Below are 23,922 nucleotides of genomic sequence, written 5' to 3' on the forward strand. Positions count from 1 at the left end.
CGAATGACGTCAGAAGCGGGCGCCGACCCCTAAGGACCAGGTGGCCGGCGCCTGCGCTCTGCCCCAAGCTGCGGCCGGGAGGCCTTCACGGAGCTTGCTGGCCGAAGGGCGGAGGGGGTTTCCAGACCCGCCGGGGCCAAGTCTGTAGGTGAGGCGTCGCTGCGCCGAGGACCATGAACCGCAGCCGCCAGGTGACGTGCGTGGCTTGGGTCCGCTGCGGCGTGGCCAAAGAGACGCCAGACAAGGTGAGGCCCGGTCGCTCCGTGGTATAGGGGGAGCAGCCTCTCTGCAGCATCCTGGGTCAGCGCCGCCTGGGAACCTGGACCCGGAACGCGCGGCCCTGGCGCCGCTGGTGGGAATGACGTGGGGTGGGGCCGGCTGTGGCCTGTTTGTCGTGGCTAGGGCTGTGGTTACGAGGGTCTGGGACTCCTGGCCCTTTGGGCCCCGCCTCCTCGCCGTCCCTTCCCACCCGAGCCCGACCCACCCCACACCCCGCGATTCGCACGCATGTGGACCTCGTGGAAGGAGGAGGGATGGTGCTTGCTGAGAACTTCCATCGAGACCTCTTGACGACGCCACATAGTCTCCCACCACCCTAGTGCGTTTTCAGGCAAACCGGGAAAAGGGGGCGAAACTCCACTTTCCCCTCCTCCCCTCGGCGGGGAGGAACGAACTGGATGAAAACCGTGGTGTAGAAAAACTGGTGTGGAGACTACGGTGTCGTGAGCTCGAGAATTGAATTAGGAGTTCTCGCAGTAGTGCAAATGAAATGTTGATGAGGCCGCGGGCGGTGGGGTAGAGGTAAACGGTGACACTTTATGAAGGGGAAAAGCCTACAAGAGAGACTGAGTCTGTAGCCGAGGAGATTACCTACGTTATTCAACAGATATTTAACGAAGTGCTTTCTCGTTCCCAGTATTGTTCAGGGTCCTGGGATAGGCATGAACAAAACAGGATAAGTCCCTCCCTGCCTTTATGGAGTTGACATGTGCATATATAATACTTTGTCAGTGGGAATAAATGTTAAGGAAAAAAACGGGCGGGGTAGTGTTTGTTTCAGGTTATTGAGCCAGTTCCACCAGGACATAGACTGTTTTATTCTCCAGTTTCCCCAGCATTTGGCACACGGTAGGCATTCAGTGTGGCGCTAATGGTAAAGAACCCACCTGCCAATGCAGGAGACGTAAGAGAGGCGAGTTCTATCCCTGGGTGGGAAGATCCCCCTGGAGGGCCTGGCAACCCACTCCAGTATTCTTGCCTAGAGAATCCCATGAACATAGGAGTCTGGCAGAGGACAGTCCATCCGATTGCAAAGAGTCGGACACGACTGAGCATGCATATAGAATGGGGACAGGAAATAATATATTAAAAATTATTGAAGGACGCAAGAGTTGTTAAAAGGGGACCAGAGACTTCAAATACTTGAGAACACTGATTTCCAAATATGTCCACACATTGAAACCACCTGGGGAGCTTCAAAAACTACCAGCTCCCAGGTATTGTGATTTATTTAGTTTGGAGTATAGTCTGAGATTAAAGAGTCCTTCAGATGATTCTAATGTGAGACAGATTTGGGAACCATTGCATAAGAGTTTGTAGGAAGAAGAAATTGGATTTGTTCTACAAAGTCCCAGAAAGAGAAATTAGAAAAATAAGTATCTCCTAATTAAAATTTTAAGACCCTTTAGTTTCTGGATAGAAATCCTATCCAATAGGATTTCTATATTATTAAAGGCATTTTGGTACAAACTGGGTGATTGATTGGTTCATCATCTATCAAGAATGGTGGAACACAGTAACCAGGAGCTTACAGTTTGGCACTAAAGAGGATGACCAGTTTTGAACCGGATGTCCAAGTGGAGAGTCTTATAGACAGTCAGAAAAATGAAACTGCAGTGTACAGGGATAGAGCAAGGAAAGTTTGGAGTAATCCGTTCAGAGAGAATGAGCTTTGCAAGGTGTCGACAGCACAGTGAGTGAATACTTGGCAGTGATACCAGGGAACAGAGTCGGGGATGAAGGCAAAAGTGGTTTGTTTAGGAATATCCACAGGGAACATGGGGAGAAATGGCCAACGAGCGGAGGTAATCAGAAGAAAATGAGATGAGCTATCCTAGAAGGCAGTTTATACAAGTCCATCTTTTTTAAAAAAAAAGTCTGGAGAGAACATGATTTTTTAACAGTTCTGGGTGAGGAGGGATCTTAATTTATAAGGACATGTCAGAAGTCCATTTATATTAAATTTAGAGACTTTGGATTGATATTTGACTTTGGATGTCTCTTAAAACCATATTTTAGATTAATTTGCAATCTTTTTAATTCAGAGACTTAAAAATGGTTTCCTTAAATATATCATAATGAAATGTTTGCTCTTTTATAGGTAGAACTTAGTAAAGAAGAAGTGAAACGTCTCATTGCTGAAGCAAAGGAAAAATTACAGTAAGTTTGGGGATGTTGATTCCTGTAGTCAAGTCTAGATGAACTGTAAATCCTAAACAGTGATAACAGGGTGGTCTTATTATTGAACAGTGTCTTTTGGCTGATCTTTTTACTTCTTCTTTTTTTCTCTGGCGTAGAGAAGAAGGTGGCAGTGATGAAGAGGAAACGGGCAATCCTTCAGAGGATGGCATGCAGAGTGCACGTACCCAGGCCCGACCACGGGAGCCCCTGGAGGATGGCGACCCAGAAGATGACAGGACGCTGGATGATGACGAGCTGGCTGAGTACGACTTGGATAAATATGACGAGGAAGGCGACCCAGGTTAGAATTTAGTCACTTACACTGGTTTTTATTCCAAGCTCAGTGCATTAGATCATGTTACTAGGGTTCCAAAGCTTTACTCTGAAATCCCGTTGTCCTTTATGTCACTCAGATAATCTGGGTCAAGGCTCAAGGCAGACAGCATGTTTCCTAAACTGGTTTAAAAAAATCAGTTCAACCCACTTATCTAAGATCTAAAATACAAAACAAAAAAATAGTATTGTATATTTTATTGCAAGTAGTGGTTAATCTGTAATTCATTTTTCTTTATCTGCAATTATGAGAGAGAAATTATTACCTCCATTTTACAGAAAAAATACTGGCTCACGGAGATGAAATAACTTTACCAGTGTCACACAGCTGGTGAATAATGGAGCTGAGGTTTGAATATCCTCTGACTCTAAAACCTTCATGCTTTTCAGTGTACTTCCTCAGATGCAGAGGATACTTTTTTTCCATTGGACTCTGGGTTGTAGGCCCCGCTCTGGGTTGCTTCCATCCTGTTAGGACAGAGTACCATTGAAATACAGAGAAGGAAGAGCTAATCAGCCCAGAGAAAAGCCATTCAGACACTGCTTCCTAATACACTCCATTCCCTGCTGACTCTGTCTGCCTTGTCCCATAGAAATTCCCGTCTGTTACCTGTCAGATGTTTAAGACCTAGGAGCCCTGCCTCCTTTAAGGAGCTTCTCCTGGAAATTGAGAGTATCTTCCTTCTCCTGAGTTTTATGTTACTCGGGGTCTACTCTGTCACCTTTGTAGACATGCCATGAAAGAATGTCACTTTGAGGTAAACTTGGTGTAAAGGGTAGTATCTCCTCTTTCAGATTCACTGGGCAAGTTAGCCTGTCAGCAATTATGAGATATCTTGCAATAAAGAAGCGCACTTAACTGTATGAGGCTCATCAGTTTACAGTTTTCTTTGACCAGGCAACACTTAATGTGTTGATACCAGTGTTTTAGGGACCTGTTTCTTTCCAGGTCTACAAGGCCACCTCTCTGTAGCACTTTTGAATGATTACAAGGAGCAAGCTAGAGGATCTGAGTAGAGCTCTGATATTTTCTAAAAGGGAGTTTCTTGGTTTGAGTTGATTCTTGTATTGGAAGAGTGTATATTTCAAGACTATTAGATGTGCATTCCAGGGCCAAAAGTAAATGGCTTTTAAATTCCTATTTATTATTATCTACTATTTCCTTTCCCAATTATAAATGATTCAGTTATGAAATAGACAGTAGGGTCTAAGTTTAAAGATGGGATGTGTGTGTGTATTTGACTCACTCAGTTGTGTCCAGCTCTTTGAGACCCCATGGACTGTAGCCTGCTTGGCTCCTCTGTGCATGGAATTCTTCAGGGAAGAATACTGGAGTGGGAAGCCATTTCTGTCTCCAGGGGATCTTCCTGACCCAGGGATCAAACCCAGGTCTCCTGCATTGCAGGCAGATTCTTTACTGTCTGAGCCACCAGGGAAGCCCATGTCTTAGGAAGAATGCTTTAGTCAAAAGGACTGGCTTATTCATTTCATTGTATGAATTCTTATAGATGCTGAAACTCTTGGTGAATCTCTCTTGGGTCTTACAGTCTATGGGAGTAATGATCAAGATCCTTACGTCACTCTGAAAGATACGGTAAATACCTATGTGGTTTTTCTAATTATCCTCAAGTGTTTGAAAAACCTTCCCAAATAGCTGAGTCTAATCAATGACTTTTCCTATCTCCACTTAGGAGCAATATGAACGTGAAGATTTCTTGATTAAGCCCAGTGACAATCTCATAGTTTGTGGCAGAGCTGAACAGGACCAATGCAATTTAGAGGTTCATGGTAAGTGGAATACATCTCTTACTAAAAGGTTCTGTACATAAGTGATATTAAAATAAACACCATAGTAACTACTATGGATTTCTAGGCACCAAGTCCTGTTGTATCTCATTTTAGTTGATTCTATTCATCTGTCTTAAAATTTTGAAGCTTAAAGAGATTATTAGGTTAATACCTTTTTTTAATAGGAAACACAGTTACATAGTATGAAAATTAAATCCCTTGGGCTTAATGTTTATTGGCACCTTCTAGATTACTCATACTCTATTTATTAACTTGGATTTTTTTACAGCCTTTAAGTTTGCTTATAGGAAGCCTATCAATTAGGCCATTTTTATCCCATGGCCCATTGTGATCTATTTATACAATCAAAAAGGCTTTAAATAGCAATTATTTCAATGTGAAGTTATTCTTCTAATTATCTTTGAACTTTTTACATATTTTAAACGTAAACCATATTGGTGGAATTTTTTAAAGACCAATTCCAGTTTCAAAAAATTGGAGCTATTACAGTTAGTCATCATTGATTTTTATACATTCTCATTTGAAAGTTTACACTAGTCATTCCTTTGAATCTTGTGAGTTATCACACAGGAGCTGAGAAGTTGAAGTAAAGTAATTGTATTCCTGTTTCATTCTAAGTTAGGTCATTAATGATATGTTTTATTTGGATTTGGTGTGAATCTCCAAGTTACGTGGTATATCTCTGTTCAGGAATAATTTCAAAATTACTCTAAATCTGAATAATAAAAAGGCATGGTCAAAAGAAGATTATGTTAAGGCTTCATCATCATCTTTCTTTAAAATGTAAGCTGAGTACATTGACCATGGTTGAGGTTCTTGCAGGACCACAAGCTGTTGCTTTTGAACATGCATTCTCATCATAAAGTGATGCGCCAGAGCATTACATGTAATCAGCTAGTCCCAAGATCTACCCCAGATACCATGGTCTGAAGAATTTTTTAAAAATCCTTAGCTCATCTTAAATTGCTTCTTTCTAGTAAAAAGCATATTAGGGGAGAATTTCTGGTTACTTAGGCTCTCTGTTTATCAGTGTTTCATTATATAATTTTTAAGATTTCTTACTGATTTTAATAATAAATATTAAGCAATTTTTGATAAGCATTTAAATTTCTAAAACTATGAGTTATTTCTCTCCAGTACTGATTTGTTCTGACTTATGACCAAATAGATCTTTAAAAGATAAAACAGTGATGAAGCACTTCTAATGGAGACGTTATGAACGTTTTCTGTCCTTGGTGATCCAAAAGGTCAGACCGTTTTAGCCAGGGAACATGCAGATGGAGCATGCAGCCTGATGAAAATTCTCTGTCAGTGTTTCTGTTCCCCTTTGGGGCTCACCAGGTACTAGGACTATATTAGACATGAAAAACTTTTGCCTAGCAGTACATACTTTGGATTTCTTTAATGTCATCATTTTAAGTGTATTAAATGTATGACTTTAAGCAAGTGACTGCCATAGGTTTAAAAGGGAGTCTCTCTTCTTTTGAGTGGGATGATTTCTTTCTCTGATGTAATAAAATCTCTCTTCCTAATCTTTTCAGTTTATAATCAAGAAGAAGATTCTTTTTATGTCCACCATGATATCCTGTTGTCTGCATACCCTTTGAGTGTGGAATGGCTAAATTTTGATCCTAGCCCAGATGACTCAACTGGTAATTAGAAAACTTAAAAGATTGCTCAGTGGTTCTACTCCTGTGTGTTTTTCCTAGCTACACATGTCATCTGTTTTGTATGAGTGTTTCCAGAATGGTTGATGTTTCATGAAGTTACATAGTTTTCAGACCACAGCCACTTAATTGCTTGGGGTCTGTATGTCTCCAGACTTTCAACGGGCTAAAGAGGTAACTGCTCACTAGGCAGAAGGAAAGGGCCTGATGAGGGCTCAGAACTGTGAGGGCGTCTCCTGAAAACCCAGCATAAGCTGGCATGCTGTGTCCAGTGTCATCAGGTAGAGTTTAGTGCACGGCCCTTTTCAGAAAACATCAAGTAGAACCAGAATGAAGAGAGAATTGGAATCTTCGCTTAGTCCCTTTGGCACACTGTTCATTGCCCCATCACACGTAATAATTAGGGTAAAAATTGTTAATACACCTCACATCTTGTTTGCAAAGCTTGTTCACATTCACGATCTAGGCAAATCCTCATCCTCACCACAGCCATGAAGGTAGGAAGGGTCTGTCATTATATCAGTGAAGACCCTGGACCAGGAGACGGAGCCCTTGTTACTCACACTGTGATCTGAGGACCAGCAGCACAGCATTGCAGCCATCTGGGAGCCGGTTACAAATGCAGCTTTAAGGCCCCACTCAAGACCTCTTGAAACAATCTGCATTTTAACAACATCCAGGTGATGTACAGGCACATGAAAGTTTGAGAGAACTTGCTCTAAGCTGTGGCTCAGTCTGCAGTATAATGTATTTCATTAGAAGTTATTTTTTAAATCACAAATGTATCATTTCCTCCTGTAGGAAATTACATTGCTGTGGGAAACATGACCCCTGTTATTGAAGTGTGGGACCTGGATATAGTGGACTCTCTAGAGCCAGTCTTCACACTTGGAAGTAAGCTGTCAAAAAAGAAGAAAAAGAAAGGAAAGAAGGTAAACAAGCTAATAGATATTTAAACTCTAATGATAACTAGAAATAGGTTGGGGGGAGGTGGGAACAGGGGCTGAGAACGTACAGTGTTTCAGCCAGATGGTTTTGGTGGAATAAGATAAGGTAGTTACAAAGTTACTGTAGTTTCTAGTTTCAAAAAGCCCAACCAAGGAAAAACTGATTTCTGATTACATAAAACCTACACTGGCACATTATTCATCTTTGCACAAGACAAGTTACTCTTAGATTATGAGCCTCCTTTATGTATAGTAGCTATTCACACTAATGTGCTGTTTTTGAACTTTTAAAATGTTTCTCTTTAGCCTTGAGTATGTTGAATTCTAAATATCCTTGTATTCCTATAGCTTTTAAAATTGTTACATTTTTGGTGAGGGAGAGATGGGTTGGGGGTTGATTTATAGAATTATAACAGGTTAAGAACTACTGTAGTTTCTTCCCTGTAAAGAACATTTATCATATCTCTGAAGTAAGAGGGAGACAAGGTGTTTCTTTCCCTAGATCTTGGAGCAAGTTTACTTAAGATCAGAATAATCTTAATGTTTTAAAGAATCTTTCAAATTAATAAACCAATTTTATTGGGGGTATGCTTTAATACCAAAAGTAATTAAACGATTATTACAGAATTCCTCAGCAGATGGGCATACAGATGCTGTCCTTGACCTTTCTTGGAATAAGCTAGTCAGGTAAGAAAAGATACTCTTTGAAGGCTTGCTAAAGACTAACCGCTGTGCTTTTTACCTCCCGCCTCCATTTACTCTCTCTGCACTGTGTTTCGCGTCCTTGTGTCCTTGCTTGCTTCTCTCTCCCTGCAGTACACATTGCTGGAGGCAGGAACGCCGCTGTCTGTATCCTTGCAACCCCCACCCTGCCTGCCATCTCCTCACTTAGTAGATGCTCACTACATGTTTGGGGACCAAGGCCCTTCTTCCAGCACCGCTGGGAAAAGCAGCACGTGCTGCGGTCGCAGTGCCAGTGGTGCAGAGTCGTTACTGCACGGAAGACGTGTTCTCACTTCATTTCGTTTTGACAACATCTTGTCCACATGTTCTTTTTTTGTAAAATATCATTTTAACCATGTTTAGGTGTATAGTTTTTTGGACACAGTTTTTCTGGACATCTCACACATTGTTGTGCAACCATTACCACCATTCAACTCCAGAAGTTTTTCCGCTTCCAAAACTGAAACTATATGCCCGATAAACAGCAACTCCCCATTTCCTGCCCACCCACGTCTTAGTAACTAGCATTCTAGTTTCTATCTCTGTGAGTCGACTCCTCCAGGTACCTCTTATAAGTGGAATCATATAGTATTTATCTTCTTGTGACTGGCTTATTTCACTTAGAAAAGGTTCATCCATGTTGTAGCGTATAGCAGGATTTCCTTCCTTTTTAAGACAAATGATACTCCATTGTACATATATGCCATATTTTGTTTATCCATCTGTTATGGACACTACGAACAAAGCTAGTGGAGGTAATGGAATTCCAGTTGAGCTATTTCAAATCCTGAAAGATGCTATGGAAGTGCTGCACTCAATATACCAGCAAATTTGGGAAACTCAGCAGTGGCCACAGGACTGGAAAAGGTCAGTTTTCATTCCAGTCTCAAAGGCAGTGCCAAAGAATGCTCAAACTATCGCACAATTGCACTCATCTCACACACTAGTAAAATAATGCTCAAAATTCTCCAAGCCAGGCTTCAACAATATGTGAACCGTGAACTTCCTGATGTTCAAGCTAGTTTTAGAAAAAGCAGAGGAACCAGAGATCAAATTGCCAACATCTGCTAGATCAGATCATTGAAAAAGCAAAAGAGTTCCAGAAAAACATCTATTTCTGCTTTATTAACTATGCCAAAGCCTTTGACTGTGTGGATCACAATCAACTGTGAAAAATTCTGAAAGAGATGGGAATACCAGACCACCTGACCTGCCTCTTGAGAAACCTATATGCAGGTCAGGAAAGAACAGTTAGAACTGGACATGGAACAACAGACTGGTTCCAAATAGGAAAAGGAGTATGTCAAGGCTGTATACTGTCACCCTGCTTGTTTAACTTATATGCAGAGTACATCATGAGAAATGCTGGGCTGGAAGAAGCACAAGCTGGAATCAATATTGCCGGGAGAAATATCAATAACCTCACATATGCAAATAACACCACCCTTATGACAGAAAGTGAAGAGGAACTAAAAAGACTCTTAATGAAAGTGAAAAAGGAGAGTAACAAAGAAACGAAGATTATGGCATCTGGTCCCATCACTTCATGGGAAATAGATGGAGAAACCATGGAAACAGTGTCAGACTTTATTTTTAGGGGCTCCAAAATCACTGAAGATGGTGACTGCAGCCATGAAATTAAAAGACACTTACTCCTTGGAAGGAAAGTTATGACCAACCTAGATAGCATATTCAGAAGCAGAGATATTACTTTGCCAACAAAGGTCTGACTTGTCAAGGCTATGGTTTTTCTAGTGGTCATGTATGGATGTGAGAGTTGGACTGTGAAGAAAGCTGAGCGTTGAAGAATTGATGCTTTTAAACTGTGGTGTTGAAGAAGACTCTTGAGAGTTCCTTGGACTGCAAGGAGATCCAACCAGTCCATTCTGAAGGAAATCAGTCCTGGGTGTTCATTGGAAGGACTGATGCTGAAGCTCCAATACTTTGGCCACCTCATGCAAAGAGTTGACTCATTAGAAAAGACCCTGATGCTGGGAGGAATTGGGGGCAAGAGGAGAAGGGGACGACAGAGGATGAGATGGTTGGATGACATCACCGACTGATGGAGGTGAGTTTGAGTGAACTCTGGGAGTTGGTGATGGACCTGGAGGCCTGGCGTGCTGCAATTCATGGGGTCGCAAAGAGTCGGACATGACTGAGTGACTGAACTGAACTGAACTGAATGGACACCTGGGCTGTTTCCACTTCTTGGCTCTTGTGAATAATGCTGGTGTTATTCACACACATATAATAACATGGGTTTACATGTATCTGTTGGAGTCCCTCCTTTGAGTTCTTTTCAATATACAGCTAAAATTGCTGGAGCTGATGGTATTTCTACATTTAACTTCTTGAAAAATCACCATCTGTTTTCTACAGCAGTTGCACCGTTTACCTTCTAACCAGCAGTGCACAAGGGCTCCAGTTTCTCCACATCCTTTTGAACACTTGATACTTGCTGTTTTCGTTATTGTTGTCTTCGTAGTAGCCATCCTAACTGGTGTGAAGTGGTATCTCATTGTAGCTTTGGGTTGCATTTCCCTAGTGACTAGTGATGTCAGTCATCTTTTCAAGTACTTGTTGGCCATTTGTATACTTTGTTTGGGGAAATGTCTATCCAAATCCTTCTGTCCATTTTTTTAGTTGTTTGGTTTTTTGCTGTTATAAATGAATGAAATGTGGTTTCCTTGGTGGCTCAGATGGTAAGGAAGCCACCTGCAATGCAGGGGACCCAGGTTAGATCACTAAGTTGGGAAGATCCCCTTTGCTGTTAAGTTGTAGGAGTTCTTTATATATTCTGAAAATTAATCTCTTACGAGATTTGTGATTTGGCAGTATTTTCCCCCATTCAGTGGATTGACTTTAACTCTGTTACGTGTCCTTCAAAGCACAGAAGTTTTTCACTTTGGTGCGGTTCATTTTCACTTTTGTTGCTTATGCTTTTAGTGTAACAGCAAAGGAATCATTGGCAAATCCACTGTCACGAAGATTTTCCCCTTAAAGTTTGATAGTTTTAGCTCTTAGGTTTAAGTCTTTGATATATTTTGAGTTAATTTTTGTATACTCTGTAAGGTAAGAGTTCAACTTAATTCTTTTGCATGTCATCCATGTATTTTTTTATACTTATTATCTCAAAAGGGCCATTTTCCTAATAATACAGTTGGTTTGAGGGGCTACTGAGGTGAGGAAGGTAAGCATTGAATACAGCTTACTTAGAGGGGAAGAACAAACTTGAATACCCAAGACAGCTTTTTAAAAGCATTTCTGTTACACTGGACACTTCATAATTTGAGCATTCTAAGGAAGGTCCCAGAGTGCTAGCTTACTGAAGGATGTCCTGTCTTCTCATTTGTGTTTGGACCTCTACAGTTGTTTGGGCAAATGGACTTGAGAATGTTGTTTAGGTTAGTATTTCCCAAACTTAGCTGCAAATCGGAACTTCTGGGTAACCTCTCAGAATATTGAAAATCTTGCATTTCTTTTGTTAAATTTACTCCTAGGTATTTTATTTTTTGGTAGGGTTGTAAGCAGAATTCTTACATGTAATGCTCTTGATTTTTAAAAGATTACCCGATTTGTTTCCTCCCTTTCTCAGAAATGTGCTGGCCAGTGCATCAGCTGATAACACTGTTATTCTGTGGGATATGTCCTTGGGGAAGCCAGCAGCTAGCCTTGCCGTTCACACAGACAAGGTATGGTGATTTCGTGGATAAAGCGCATTCTAAAAAAGCTGGGACGTGTATGAAGTACAACAAATAATCCCAAACATTTATATATGACTTTTTGTGAATTACACAGTGCTTTGACGTGCTAGCCCACTGGATCTTCACAGGGCCTTTTGCGATAGTTATAATTATGATCCTCTTGAGCTTTGCAGAAATAGGTGCAGAAAGGTAAAGTGACTAGGAACATCAGTTCTTTACAGCATTTTTACAGAGGCTCCTAGAAAGGGATGACGGGTTTCAGTCACTTAATGGAGTTAAAGAATTTTAACAGATGATACCGCAGAACCCAGGAATCTAATGTGCTAATGCACGTTGTGAAACTTTCAGAACGTGTAGCGTTGCCCAGTAAGTTTGACCACTCCCCTATTTCTTCTGACTATACTTTAACATCTGAGGGACATATGTATTCTGCCTAGCACAATTTGGGGAATGCTGCATTGGGTCTTTTAAGTATCAGCCTTTATTTAGAAGTATGTTTTGTCCTTTTAATTATGTAATACATTTATGCTTCTTCATATAATACATTTCAAAGGAAAGAATTTGTAGGAACACTGCTAAGTTGATTCCCATCACGTATTAGGCAGTTTTACCAAAACCAAACAAACATTCATCTATTAATTTATGTTTCTTCCTCTTAGGTCCAGACTCTCCAGTTTCACCCATTTGAAGCCCAGACTCTGATTTCTGGATCATATGATAAGTAAGAAAGCATTTTAGGAATTAATTGTTGTCTTTTTTTTCTTTTCCTCTTTAACTAATTCAGAAAGTATCACTGAGTGTTCAGATAGAATTTATTACTATGGCTTTTATGTGTTTAAATCTTTAGTAGTACTTATATGTCCTTTCAGCTTGATCCTCTTGGTCTGCAAGGGAATATGGTTCTGTTGTAATTCCCAACTACTCCTTCAATTTTTAGAGGGTGTGTGAGTTAGACATTGCTCTGAAGCAAGCCATCTCAAAATTCAGTGTCTTAAGCGATGAATATTTGCTTCTTGACCTCTGCAAGGTTGAACTAATCGAGGCTAGATTCAACTGATAGCTCTACTAATCTTGACTTGTTTAGGCCCAGAGACTCTCCTGTTTTACATCCTTTTAAAACTAGCAGGCTAGTCCACGTACGTTGCCACAGCAAGGTCAGGAGTACAAGCAGAGACACCAAGGCCTCTTAGACATGGGCTCAGACCTACTACATATCTGTCTTACTGTAGGCCGAAACAGACATCACACGGAGTAGAAGATGAACTCTGCCTTTAGGGGAGGAACTCCTAGATCACTGACAGAGGGCATGGATGTGGGGAGAGATGAAGACCTGGACCACTGCAGTCATCACAGGGGGTTTCCAAATCACGTGTGTGCTCTTTACAGATTGGAGATGGGAGAGGTAGCTAGTAAACACAGAAACTAAGATGCGGTCTTTTACTTTGTATCCCTGTCCTTTTGTAGTTGGGATTCATGCAAAACTACACAAGACTATTCATCTGTTCCCCCAACACAGTAACCTGCTTGTAGAGAGTAAATGTGATTGAGACGTGTTACCTGGCTTTCCTGATAGCTCAGTTGGTAAAGAATCCTCCTGCAATGCAGGAGACCCTGGTTTGATTCCTGGGTTGGGAAGATCCACTGGAGAAGGGATAGGCTACCCACTCCAGTTTTCTTGGGCTTCCCTTGTGGCTCAGCTGGTAAAGAATCTGCCTACAATGCGGGAGCCTGGGGTTCGACCCCTGAGTTGGGAAGATCCCATGGAGAAGGGAAAGGCTACCTAGTTCAGTATTCTGGCCTAGAGAATTCCATGGACTGTATAGTCCATGGGGTCGCAAAGAGTTGGACACGACTGAGCAACTTTCACTTCACTTCATTCATCTGTTCCCCCAACACGGTAGCCTGCTTATAAAAAGTAAATGTGGCTAAGACTGGCTCTGAGCAGTATTCAGGAACGACAAATTAGAAATTGTCCTGTTCTTTGGGAAATAGGGATGATTCATCTTGAAAGTAGAGGATTCAATCTGGGGGAGGTCAAAGCCACTGTGACATCCGGAGCCACCAGTGTCTTCAAGTGACAGGACCAGAGTTCACCAATTAGTAAAAATCAGTTCATCTGTTCTTTTAGAACCTTAAAATAGGCTGTAAATAATTGGGTCTTGATTTCATGGTGGTGTTTATTGAACTCCTAACTTTGCCTGAACACGCCCAGGTCCGTGGCTCTGTATGACTGCCGGAGTCCGGAGGAGAGCCATCGAATGTGGCGTTTCAGTGGGCAGATTGAGAGAGTGACTTGGAATCACTTTTCACCTTGTCATTTTTTGGTAAGAATACGCATATTACTGTTTAATAGATTATTAATCACTTATTTTCTTTACTTCCATTATAGAAAAGCTTTTTCTATATCAGCAGTGTGAAGTATTTGCATTTGGGGTTTATTTTTTTTTTTTTTAAGATCCCTTTAACAAGAGAACAGTGAATTTACCACAAAAAAAAATGGTAAACATGTAAATAATTTTGCTAATTTCCAACCATTCCAAAGCATGCCACATTTTTTGGTTGTAATAATTAGTTGATCATTGTAAAATTATTTTGTAATACTGAGCATGACAAATACTAAGCAGGCACACATATTTTCTAGGTTATTTGCTAACATGGTTATCAGTACTAAAATCACAAAAATTCATTTTGTTTCCAGTGATTAAATCAGTTGAAGAAAATGTTCCTTTATTTAAATATTACTACTTAAATGGAGCTCCAGTGATGCTAATGCTAGCATGTTTAATTAATATAGCACTTAATATACCTTCTCTGGTGGTCCAGACAGTAGAGAATTTGCCTGCAGTGTAGGAAACCCAGGTTCGATTCCTGAGTTGGGAAGATCCCGTGGAGAAGGAAATGGCAACCCACTCCAGTATTCTTGCCTGGAGAATTCCATGGACAGAGAAGCCTGGTGGGCTATAGTCCATAGGGTCACAAAGAGTCAGAAACGACTGAGTGACTTAACACTTACTTACTAATGTACCACTGTCTCCCATATGGGAAGAAAGTTTATGATCATTTTATGAATACCCATAATATCTGCAGGAGAACAGTTTTCCATGTTGCATCCAAAGATGCCACTGATATTTAAGTTTATGGAAAAATAAAATCCCAGCTTTTATCCAGAAGAGAAGGTATCATGTATTTCCTAATTTTCCTAAAGCAAATATCTAGTGCTTTGTAAAAGAGGGACAGAATTCTTTGGGGGGAAAAAAAGCTTTCTTTGAATATGTGAAGTTTCAGTAAGGTTCCTGCAGTTGTGATTCTGGGGGCATATCATCTCAATCTTGTGCAGAGGCACATGCAGTTCCCAGCCTGAGCCACCTCAAGCCAGATTCCATCTTGCAGTTCTCTCAAGCGAAGTCCCAGTTACATTTGAATGCTGGCTTTCAGCAGGCAGGCGCGCACATTTCCTAGCTTATGTGCTGCCAAATGGTTATCGGTCCTTAAATCACAAATATTTAAGGAAATGGAAAGTAATCAAAATAAAATGGTATACTCCATTCTTCAAGTCTCAAAAGATGAAATGCCCCTCCTTTTCCTTTTTTGTGCCCATTATAGCCCCACCTATAAAACTGCATCAGTTGTCCCTTTTTTTGCCACTCTTGCCTGACTCTTGCCCTTGGCCTGTATATAGGCTCAAGTCTGTCTCCCATCAGAGACCAGGTCTGTCTCTCACTCCCTTCAAAGTTTTCTCTTCCTTTCTTGAAAGTGGACTGTAATCTGCCTTTCAGTCCTTTTCTAATTAAACCTCTTTGCCAAAATACTGACAGCATTGTTACTTTCTTTAGAAGCCCTGCTTCCTTGGGTTGTTATTTTCTCCTCCCTCTTTGATTCTGACTTCTGTGAGCTCCTCCTCAGCCTTTAGCCTAAGTGGTGTGCTCTCCAGGTCTCTGTCCTTAACACGGTGCTCTAAATTCTGCACTCACAGAGCAAATCCCTTCTCTTCTCATGGATGTTACTTCTGCCTCTGTGCCGCCATATTTCTGACCCCAGTCTGTATCAACTACCATTGCTCCATACTCATATCCAACTGCCTAATAGACATGTCAGCTAAACTAGTCCTTGTAAGAGCCAACTCAGCGTTCCACAAGTGAATTCTTTATGTCCATGTTAATTTTTAATAAGTGTCTCAGGTATGTCAGATCCATAGATGATTTTCACAAGGATTTATACTATTTACCCATTGCTAAATTTTATTGTCATGTAACATTGCTGTGCTCTTTTACTCTTTCCAGGCCAGTACAGATGATGGCTTTGTATATAATTTGGATGCACGTTCAGATAAGCCAATTTTTACACTTAACGCACACAATGATGAAATTTCTGGTGAGCAAGAATATGGTTTCTTTCATTTCTATTAACCTATGATGAAGTAAATTTATTTCAAAGTGAGAGTCCCTGAACAAGTCTTATCTTCCTCTAGGTCTTGATCTAAGCAGTCAAATCAAGGGCTGTCTTGTGACTGCATCAGCAGACAAGTATGTGAAGATCTGGGACATATTAGGAGACAGGCCAAGTCTGGTTCACTCTCGGGATATGAAAATGGTAAGAATACTTGTGGGCATCTTGGTTCTTTCTGTTTCTGATCTATTGTTTTTCTCTAGGAATCCCTGCACAAAAGAATATGGATTTGTTGGCAAGTTAATCTGGGGCTTAGTCAACTTCTGGAAGTTTTCTAATTTAGGGCAGTTTGGGGAGAAATCAATGACTGTCTGCTTCCTTTTCCAACTTTCATGATTAACAAATGCTTGTGGAAAACCAGGATGAGGAGGAGGTGGTCTTCTAGGACAGAAGTGGAATGGCTACAATTTTTTTTTATCAACTTTACATTGGAGTATGGTTGATGAACAATGTTGTTGCGGGTGTCAGCAAAGTGATTCAGTTATACTTACACATGTATCTATTCTTTTTCAAGTTATTTTCCCATTAAGATTGTTACATAATATTAAGCTGACTTCCCTGTGCATTACAGTAGGTGCTTGTTGGTTATCCATTTAAATACAGCAGTGTGCACGTCACTTCCTAACTCCCACCCCCGCCCCCATTCCCTGCTGGTAACTGTATGCTCCAGTTTTTTAACCTTAAAATCAAGCCCATCTCTGAAAATCATGAACCTTTTGGGTACCACAGCTGTTGAGGTCAGTTTATCACCTACATCTTTGTATAACTATTTAAATAGTTCTTACTATACTGAAATTACTACATAGTAGTAAAAGTTTTAGAAATGATTAGAATTCAATAATTCATCAAATATTTATTGAACATATAGTGTATACCAGGCATCATAAAAATTCAACTGTAGACATAGAACACTATACAGCTGTTTAAAACTGTATACATGAATGTTTGTATTTTAAAATGTGGGTAGCTAGTTTTGTAAAGCATTTTTTTCAAGTATTTATCTTAATTGGAGGATAATTACTTTACAATATTGTGATGGTTTTTGCCATATATCAGTATGAATTGGCCATAGGTATACATGCCCTCCTGATCCTGAACGTCCCTCCCCACCCTACAGAGCAGTTTTTATAGTAGTATCCGATGCATATATTTTAAGTACTTAAGTGTTGAATGCTTATATGTAAATCTAGAAGACCCTATCCCAAAACATGAACAGCTGATTATCTCAGAGTTATTTTTATACTTCTTGTTTATATTTTCTATGATGCATGTAGGCTTCCCTCACAGCTCAGTTGGTGAAGAATCTGCTTGCAATGCAGGAGACCCTGGTTCGATTTCTGGATCAGGAAGATTCCTTGGAGAAGGGATAGGCTAGCCATTCCAGTCTTCTTGGGCTTCCCTTGTGGCTCAGCTGGTAAAAAATCTGCCTGCAATGCCAGAGACCTGGGTTCAGTCCCTGAGTTGGGAAGATCCCCTGGAGAAGGGAAAGGCTATGATGCATGTGTTATCTAGTAACAAAAAATTACTTTTTATTATCTAGTAATAAAAAATAAAACATTAAACTTTTAAATGATTGTACTATAGCATTATAACTTAAAAAGGAGAATTAGTTTCTGGGAGTATTAAGCAGATTAGATTTACTAGGAAATCCCTGTTAGATGATAATAGCGATGTGAGCCTGAGTGGTCAGAACTGCACCCATTCTCACAGAGATAATCCTGCCAACTTGACTGTGAAGTACCTTAACAGGCGCCCCGAAGGAGATTCTGGTGGGTTGGTTTTCAGTGACATTCAATCGTAGGGTCTTGTAGACAGCAGTAGGGAATCGACAGGAGTAGGAAATGGAGATCAGCACTTTCTGGGAAGACTGAAATCGCTGACTTGGTATTCTCTTCTCAGGGAGTTCTCTTCTGTTCTTCCTGTTGCCCTGATTTGCCATTTATTTATGCTTTTGGAGGTCAGAAGGAAGGGCTTCGGGTCTGGGATATAAGCACAGTCTCTTCAGGTAAGAATCTTCATTTTCTGCTTTTTCTGGATAAGTTCTGTAGGAGCTAACATAGAATGTGTGGCTTGAATACATCAAGGAGATAGCAAAGGCAGATCCAGTGTTCATCGTCCAGTACAGTCAGCTTAGGAAACAGACAAGATCAAATTGTAATTTGGAAATGTTCATATTCACAAATAAGCTTGTCTTCATACTTTAATTTTAAAATATCTATGACAAAATTTGAATTTTAAAAGTGAAAGATTTTATTGGAAAGCTGGAAGGGTATATAGCATGATCTCCCCTCCCATATTCCCAAAATCCAGCTTTCCTGAAGGGGCCAGGTTCCCTTCTATTACTTTGATGTAATTTGGAATGCTGTAGCCCCACTCTGATTCCTGAATCTTCAATTCCCTGAAGAAAACAAGTCCCAAATCCAAAACAGTTCTATTGTGGTCATGATACAGAGAAAGATGAAGGCAGGAAATAATCAGAAATAAGTATAATAAGGAAAAGACAGAGTCACTGTCATGAGGGATTGGGCATTTGTTATCAAGGTGGATTCAATAAATCTAGCACAAGGTAAAAAAAAGTAAAGTATAAAAAAAAATAGACCAGTATAAAACAGTTAATCTCATTCAGAACATTTTAGACTTTGAGTTGGTTACTTTCCTATTTATAAAGCGCTAAACATGTTTTTCAAAACAAAATCTCCCACCACAGGGCAGAGAACCTCATTGTTCATTTCTGCATTTTAGTCTCTTTTTTTATATTATAGGTTCTCAATTTTCTGATCTGGTAGTTGCTTAACCATTTATTTTATGTTTTAGTAAATGAAGCATTTGGAAGACGAGAGAGGCTTGTTCTCGGCAATGCAAGAACTTCGTCTATTAGTGGCCCCTTTGGGAACAGGAGCTCAGAAACACCAATGGAGTCTTAATGAAGATCATACAGTTTCCTGTTTTATTTATCCTAACTCAGTTTTTAAAAGCTGGCCTAAAGATGCTCCCTGTGTAGCTGCAGCCATCAAAATGACGGAACCAAAACTGCCCGACATTCCTCCTTGCAGCTACGGTGGCAGCACAAACGGGGCTGGTCTTTGTGCTTAGCTTTCAAGCGTGTGGTATACAGGGCTCCACTTGCATTCTTGAAAGGAATAATAAAAAGGTTTTTAGAAATTCATTCCTTAAATGTGCCATCTGTCACAGGTAGTCTAGGATGTAAAATAAGTAATACTTCATGGAATTTTAAAAGGAGAAAATCCTGTAATCTTAAGAGATGGGTAAACCTAGGCCTTGGGAAGGTGGTGATCAGGCCAAGAATCCAGAGTAGACCATGAATAGAGGTAGGTCCATGGGGGACTACACTTTTCCTGACCAACTGTTCTCCAGTGAATGCTCAGGTTTAGAAGTCTTAGTGCTGCTCGTCTATAGGTGGCATGCCTTTTCTGTCCACAGCATGGTATTGTTACCAAACAAAAGAGATACAGTGATAAAGGGCTCAGTCCACAAGTGGATATAATATTTGTAAATAAAGCAAATGGTAAGAGACTCATTAGACCAAATGGACTCAGATAATACATAGAATATTCCATCCAAAAGCAACAGAATACACAGATCATAGGATGTTACACCACAAAAACAAGTCAATAAATTTAAAATCTTATAAAACATTGAAATCAGTTACAAGAAAAAAATTGGAAAATTTTACAAATGTGGAGATTAAACAACTAATGTGTCAGAAGAAATCGAGCAATGAAAATGAAAATACAACATATCATAATTTATGGGCTACAGCAAGAGTAGTTAAGGAAAGTTCCTAGCAATAAATGCCTACAATCAAGAAAAAAAGTTTCAAACCACCTCACTTTACATCTCAAGGAACTAGAAAAAAAAAAAAAGCCCAAACTTAGTAAAAGGAAGGGAAAAGGTCAACATGGGAAAGGAAATAGAGACCAAAAAAACAATAGAAAAAATACTAAAAAATGAAACCAAGAGCTGTTTTCTTGGAAAGGTAAAACTGACCAACCTTTATTGACTCAGTAAGGAAAAAAGAGATAAGGACTTAGAACTGAAGGGAAAATGTTATATACCTTGATACCCCAGAAATACACAGGTTAATAAGAGACTTCTATGAGCAACTGTGTACCAACAAATACCAAGACTGAATCATGAAGAAATAGAAAATCTGAACATACCAATTACTAGTAAGAATGTTGAATCACTAATCAAAAACCTCCCACCGAAGTCCAGGACCAGATGGCTTCACTGGTGAATTATGTATACTAAACAAGTTAAATTTTAAACCAATCCTCAGATCAGATCAGTCGCTCAGTTGTGTCCGACTCTGCGACCCCGTGAATCACAGCACGCTAGGCCTCCCTGTCCATCACCAACTCCCAGAGTTCACTGAGACTCACATCCATCAAGTCAGTGATGCCATCCAGCCATCTCATCCTCTGTCGTCCCCTTCTCCTCTTGCCCCCAATCCCTCCCAGCATCAGAGTCTTTTCCAATGAGTCAACTCTTCGCATGAGATGGCCAAAGTACTGGAGTTTCAGCTTTAGCATCATTCCTTCCAAAGAAATCCCAGGGCTGATCTCCTTCAGAATGGACTGGTTGGATCTCCTTGCAATCCAAGGGACTTTCAAGAATCTTCTCCAACACCACAGTTCAAAAGCATCAATTCTTCGGCGCTCAGCCTTCTTCACAGTCCAACTCTCACATCCATACATGACCACAGGAAAAACCATAGTCTTGACTAGACGAACCTTTGTTGGCAAAGTAATGTCTCTGCTTTTGAATATGCTATCTAGGTTGGTCATAACTTTCCAAGGAGTAAGCCTCTTTTAATTTCATGCCTGCAGTCACCATCTGCAGTGATTTTGGAGCCCAGAAAAATAAAGTCTGACACTGTTTACACTGTTTCCCCATCTATTTCCCATGAAGTGGTGGGACTGGATGCCATGATCTTCATTTTCTGAATGTTGAGCTTTAAGCCAACTTTTTCACTCTCCACTTTCACTTTCATCAAGAGGCTTTTGAGTTCCTCTTCACTTTCTGCCATAAGGGTGGTGTCATCTGCATATCTGAGGTTATTGATATTTCTCCCAGCAATCTTGATTCCAGCTTGTGTTTCTTCCAGTCCAGTGTTTCTCATGATGTACTCTGCATATAAGTTAAATAAACAGGGTGACAATATACAGCTTTGACGTACTCCTTTTCCTATTTGGAACCAGTCTGTTGTTCCATGTCCAGTTCTAACTGTTGCTTCCTGACCTGTATATAGGTTTCTCAAGAGGCAGGTCAGGTGGCTGGTATTCCCATCTCTTTCAGAATTTTCCACAGTTGACTGTGATCCACACAGTCAAAGGCTTTGGCATAGTCAATAAAGCAGAAATAGATGTTTTTCTGGAACTCTCTTGCTTTTTCCATGATCCAGTGGATGTTGGCAATTTGATCTCTGGTTCCTCTGCCTTTTCTAAAACCAGCTTGAACATCAGGAAGTTCATGGTTCACATATAGCTGAAGCCTGGCTTGGAGAATTTTGAGCATTACTAGCGTGTGAGATGAGTGCAATTGTGCGGTAGTTTGAGCATTCTTTGGCATTGCCTTTCTTTGGGATTGGAACGAAAACGGACCTTTTCCAGTCCTGTGGCCACTGCTGAGTTTTCCAAATTTGCTGGCATATTGAGTGCAGTACTTTCAGGATTTGGAATAGCTCAACTGGAATTCTATCACCTCTACTAGCTTTGTTCGTAGTGATGCTTTCTAAGGCCCACTTGACTTCACATTGCAGGATGTCTGGCTCTAGGTCAGTGATCACACCATGGTGATTATCTGGGTCGTGAAGATCTTTTTTGTACAGTTCTGTGTATTCTTGCCATCTCTTCTTAATATCTTCTGTTAGGTCCATACCATTTCTGTCCTTTTTTGAGCCCATCTTTGCATGAAATGGTCTTTTGGTCCTCAGACTTCCATAAAATGTAAGAGAAGGGAATGCTTCCAAACTCATTTTAGAAGGCCAGCATTACCCTGATACCAAAACCAGGTAAGGATGCCACAAGAAAATTAAAGGCTAATTTTAATATCCCTTATGAATATAGATACAAAAAATCTACAAAGTATTAGCAAACTGAATTCAACAACACATTAAAAGGATCATACTCTGTGGTTAAGATTTATCTCAGGGATGCAGGAGTGGTTCAACATCCGCAAACCAACCAATGACGCCACCTCAACTAATATGACAGCACATCAACATGACATCAATTAATATGACACCACATCAATTAATGAGACATTAACAAAGAAGTCATAGGATCATCTCAATAGATGAAAAAAAAAACACACACACACACCTGACAATTCAACATCCATTTATGATAAAGTGGTACAAAGGGAATGTACCTCAACATAAAGGCCATATGTGACAAGCCCACAGCTAACATATTCAGTGGTGAAAAATTGAAAGCTTTTCCTTGAAGATCCGGAAGAAGACAAGGATGCCCTCAACTTACCACTTTTATTCAGTGCAGTATTGGAACCCTTAGCCAGAGCAGGAAAAATAAAAAGCATCCAAATCAGAAAGTAGTAAAATTATCACTGTTTACAGATGACATGTATAGAAAACCCTAAAGATGCTAAAAAAAAAAAAAAAATTTAGAACTAATAAATTCAGTAAAGTTGCAGGATACAAAATCAATACACAGAAGAAGTCTGTTGCAGTTCTATACACCAATAACAAACTATCAGAAAAAATTAAGGCGATCCCATTCACAATTGCATTAAAAAGAATAAACTACCTAAGAATAAATTCAACCAAGGAGGTAAAAAAATCTATACATTTAAAACTAAGACACTGAGGAAAGAAACCAAAGACACAAATAAGTGGAAAGATAGTCAGTGCCCATGGATTAGATGAATACTACTGAAATGCATAAACTAACCAGAGCAGTCTACATCTTCGGTGCAACTCTTGTTAAAATTCAAATGGCACTTTTCATGAAAATTGAATCAATAATCCTAAAATTTGTGGGGAACCAGAAAAGATCCTAAATAGTCAAATCTTGAGAAAGAAAAAAGCTAAAGGCACATGCTTCTTGATTTCAAACTATATTACAAAGCTATAGTAATCAAAATACTGGCATAAAAACATACATAGCCCAATGGAATAGAATATTAAGCCCAGAAATAAACCCACACGTGGTTAATTTACAAAAAGCAAGAACATACAGTGGGAAAGGGCAATCTCTTCTATAAAAGTTGTTGGGAAACTGGACCACTGTCTTACTGGACCACTGGACTATACACAAAAATTAAAATTAACTCTAAGACCTGACCAGTAGACCTGAGACCATAAACCTCTCAGTTCAGTCGCTCAGTTGTGTCCGACTGTTTTGCGACCCCGTGGACTGCAGCACACCAGGCTTCCCTGTCCATCACCAACTCCTGGAGCTTGCTCAAACTCATGTCCATGGAGTTGGTGATGCCACCCAACCAACTCATCCTCTGTCATCCCCTTCTCCTCCCGCCTTCAATCTTTCCCAGCATCAGGGTCTTTTCAAATGAATCAGTTCTTCCAATCAGGTGGCCAAAGTATTGGAGCTTCAGCTTCAGCATCAGTCCTTCCAATGAATATTCAGGACTGATTTCCTTTAGGATTGAATGGTTGGATCTCCTTGCAGTTCAAGGGACTCTATAGAGTCTTCTCCAACACCACAGTTCAAAAGCATCCATTCTTGGGCACTCAGATTTCTTTATAGTACAACTCTCATATCCATACATGACTATTGGAAACCTACGCACTAATTTCCTTGCCATTGGTTAAAAAAGCAAAAGGAACAAAAG

At 40.2% G+C, this 23,922-nt stretch overlaps 1 protein-coding gene and 1 long non-coding RNA gene across 2 annotated transcripts in view; one reads left to right on the top strand and one right to left on the bottom strand.

Annotated features, from left to right (window-relative positions):
• Positions 1-19,255, top strand: PWP1 (PWP1 homolog, endonuclein). Its single transcript, XM_061417234.1, has 15 exons — positions 1-245; positions 2,381-2,439; positions 2,577-2,761; positions 4,302-4,387; positions 4,485-4,581; positions 6,144-6,254; positions 7,071-7,201; positions 7,842-7,903; positions 11,535-11,631; positions 12,303-12,364; positions 13,856-13,967; positions 15,924-16,014; positions 16,112-16,233; positions 17,989-18,094; positions 18,904-19,255. The coding sequence occupies exons 1-15, from the start codon at positions 174-176 to the stop codon at positions 19,011-19,013; spliced, it is 1,503 nt and encodes a 500-aa protein (XP_061273218.1). The 5' UTR covers positions 1-173; the 3' UTR covers positions 19,014-19,255.
• Positions 16,917-23,922, bottom strand: part of LOC133247872 (uncharacterized) — a 22,199-nt gene continuing 15,193 nt past the window's right edge. Inside the window, exon 2 of the long non-coding RNA XR_009736542.1 lies at positions 16,917-18,218. This is a non-coding gene — a long non-coding RNA (uncharacterized LOC133247872). The remainder of the gene's footprint in view (positions 18,219-23,922) is intronic.

The sequence above is a fragment of the Bos javanicus genome, chromosome 5 (genome assembly GCF_032452875.1).
Source record: "Bos javanicus breed banteng chromosome 5, ARS-OSU_banteng_1.0, whole genome shotgun sequence".
NCBI classification, from domain to species: Eukaryota; Metazoa; Chordata; class Mammalia; order Artiodactyla; family Bovidae; genus Bos; species Bos javanicus.

Bases quoted from the DNA above. Each gene is read 5' to 3' on its own strand.
- PWP1 (XM_061417234.1), top strand. From the start codon at position 174: ATGAACCGCAGCCGCCAGGTGACGTGCGTGGCTTGGGTCCGCTGCGGC. The intron at 2,440-2,576 runs GTAAGTTTGGGG...TCTCTGGCGTAG, and splicing joins GAAGCAAAGGAAAAATTACA to AGAAGAAGGTGGCAGTGATG. The intron at 4,582-6,143 runs GTAAGTGGAATA...TAATCTTTTCAG, and splicing joins ATGCAATTTAGAGGTTCATG to TTTATAATCAAGAAGAAGAT.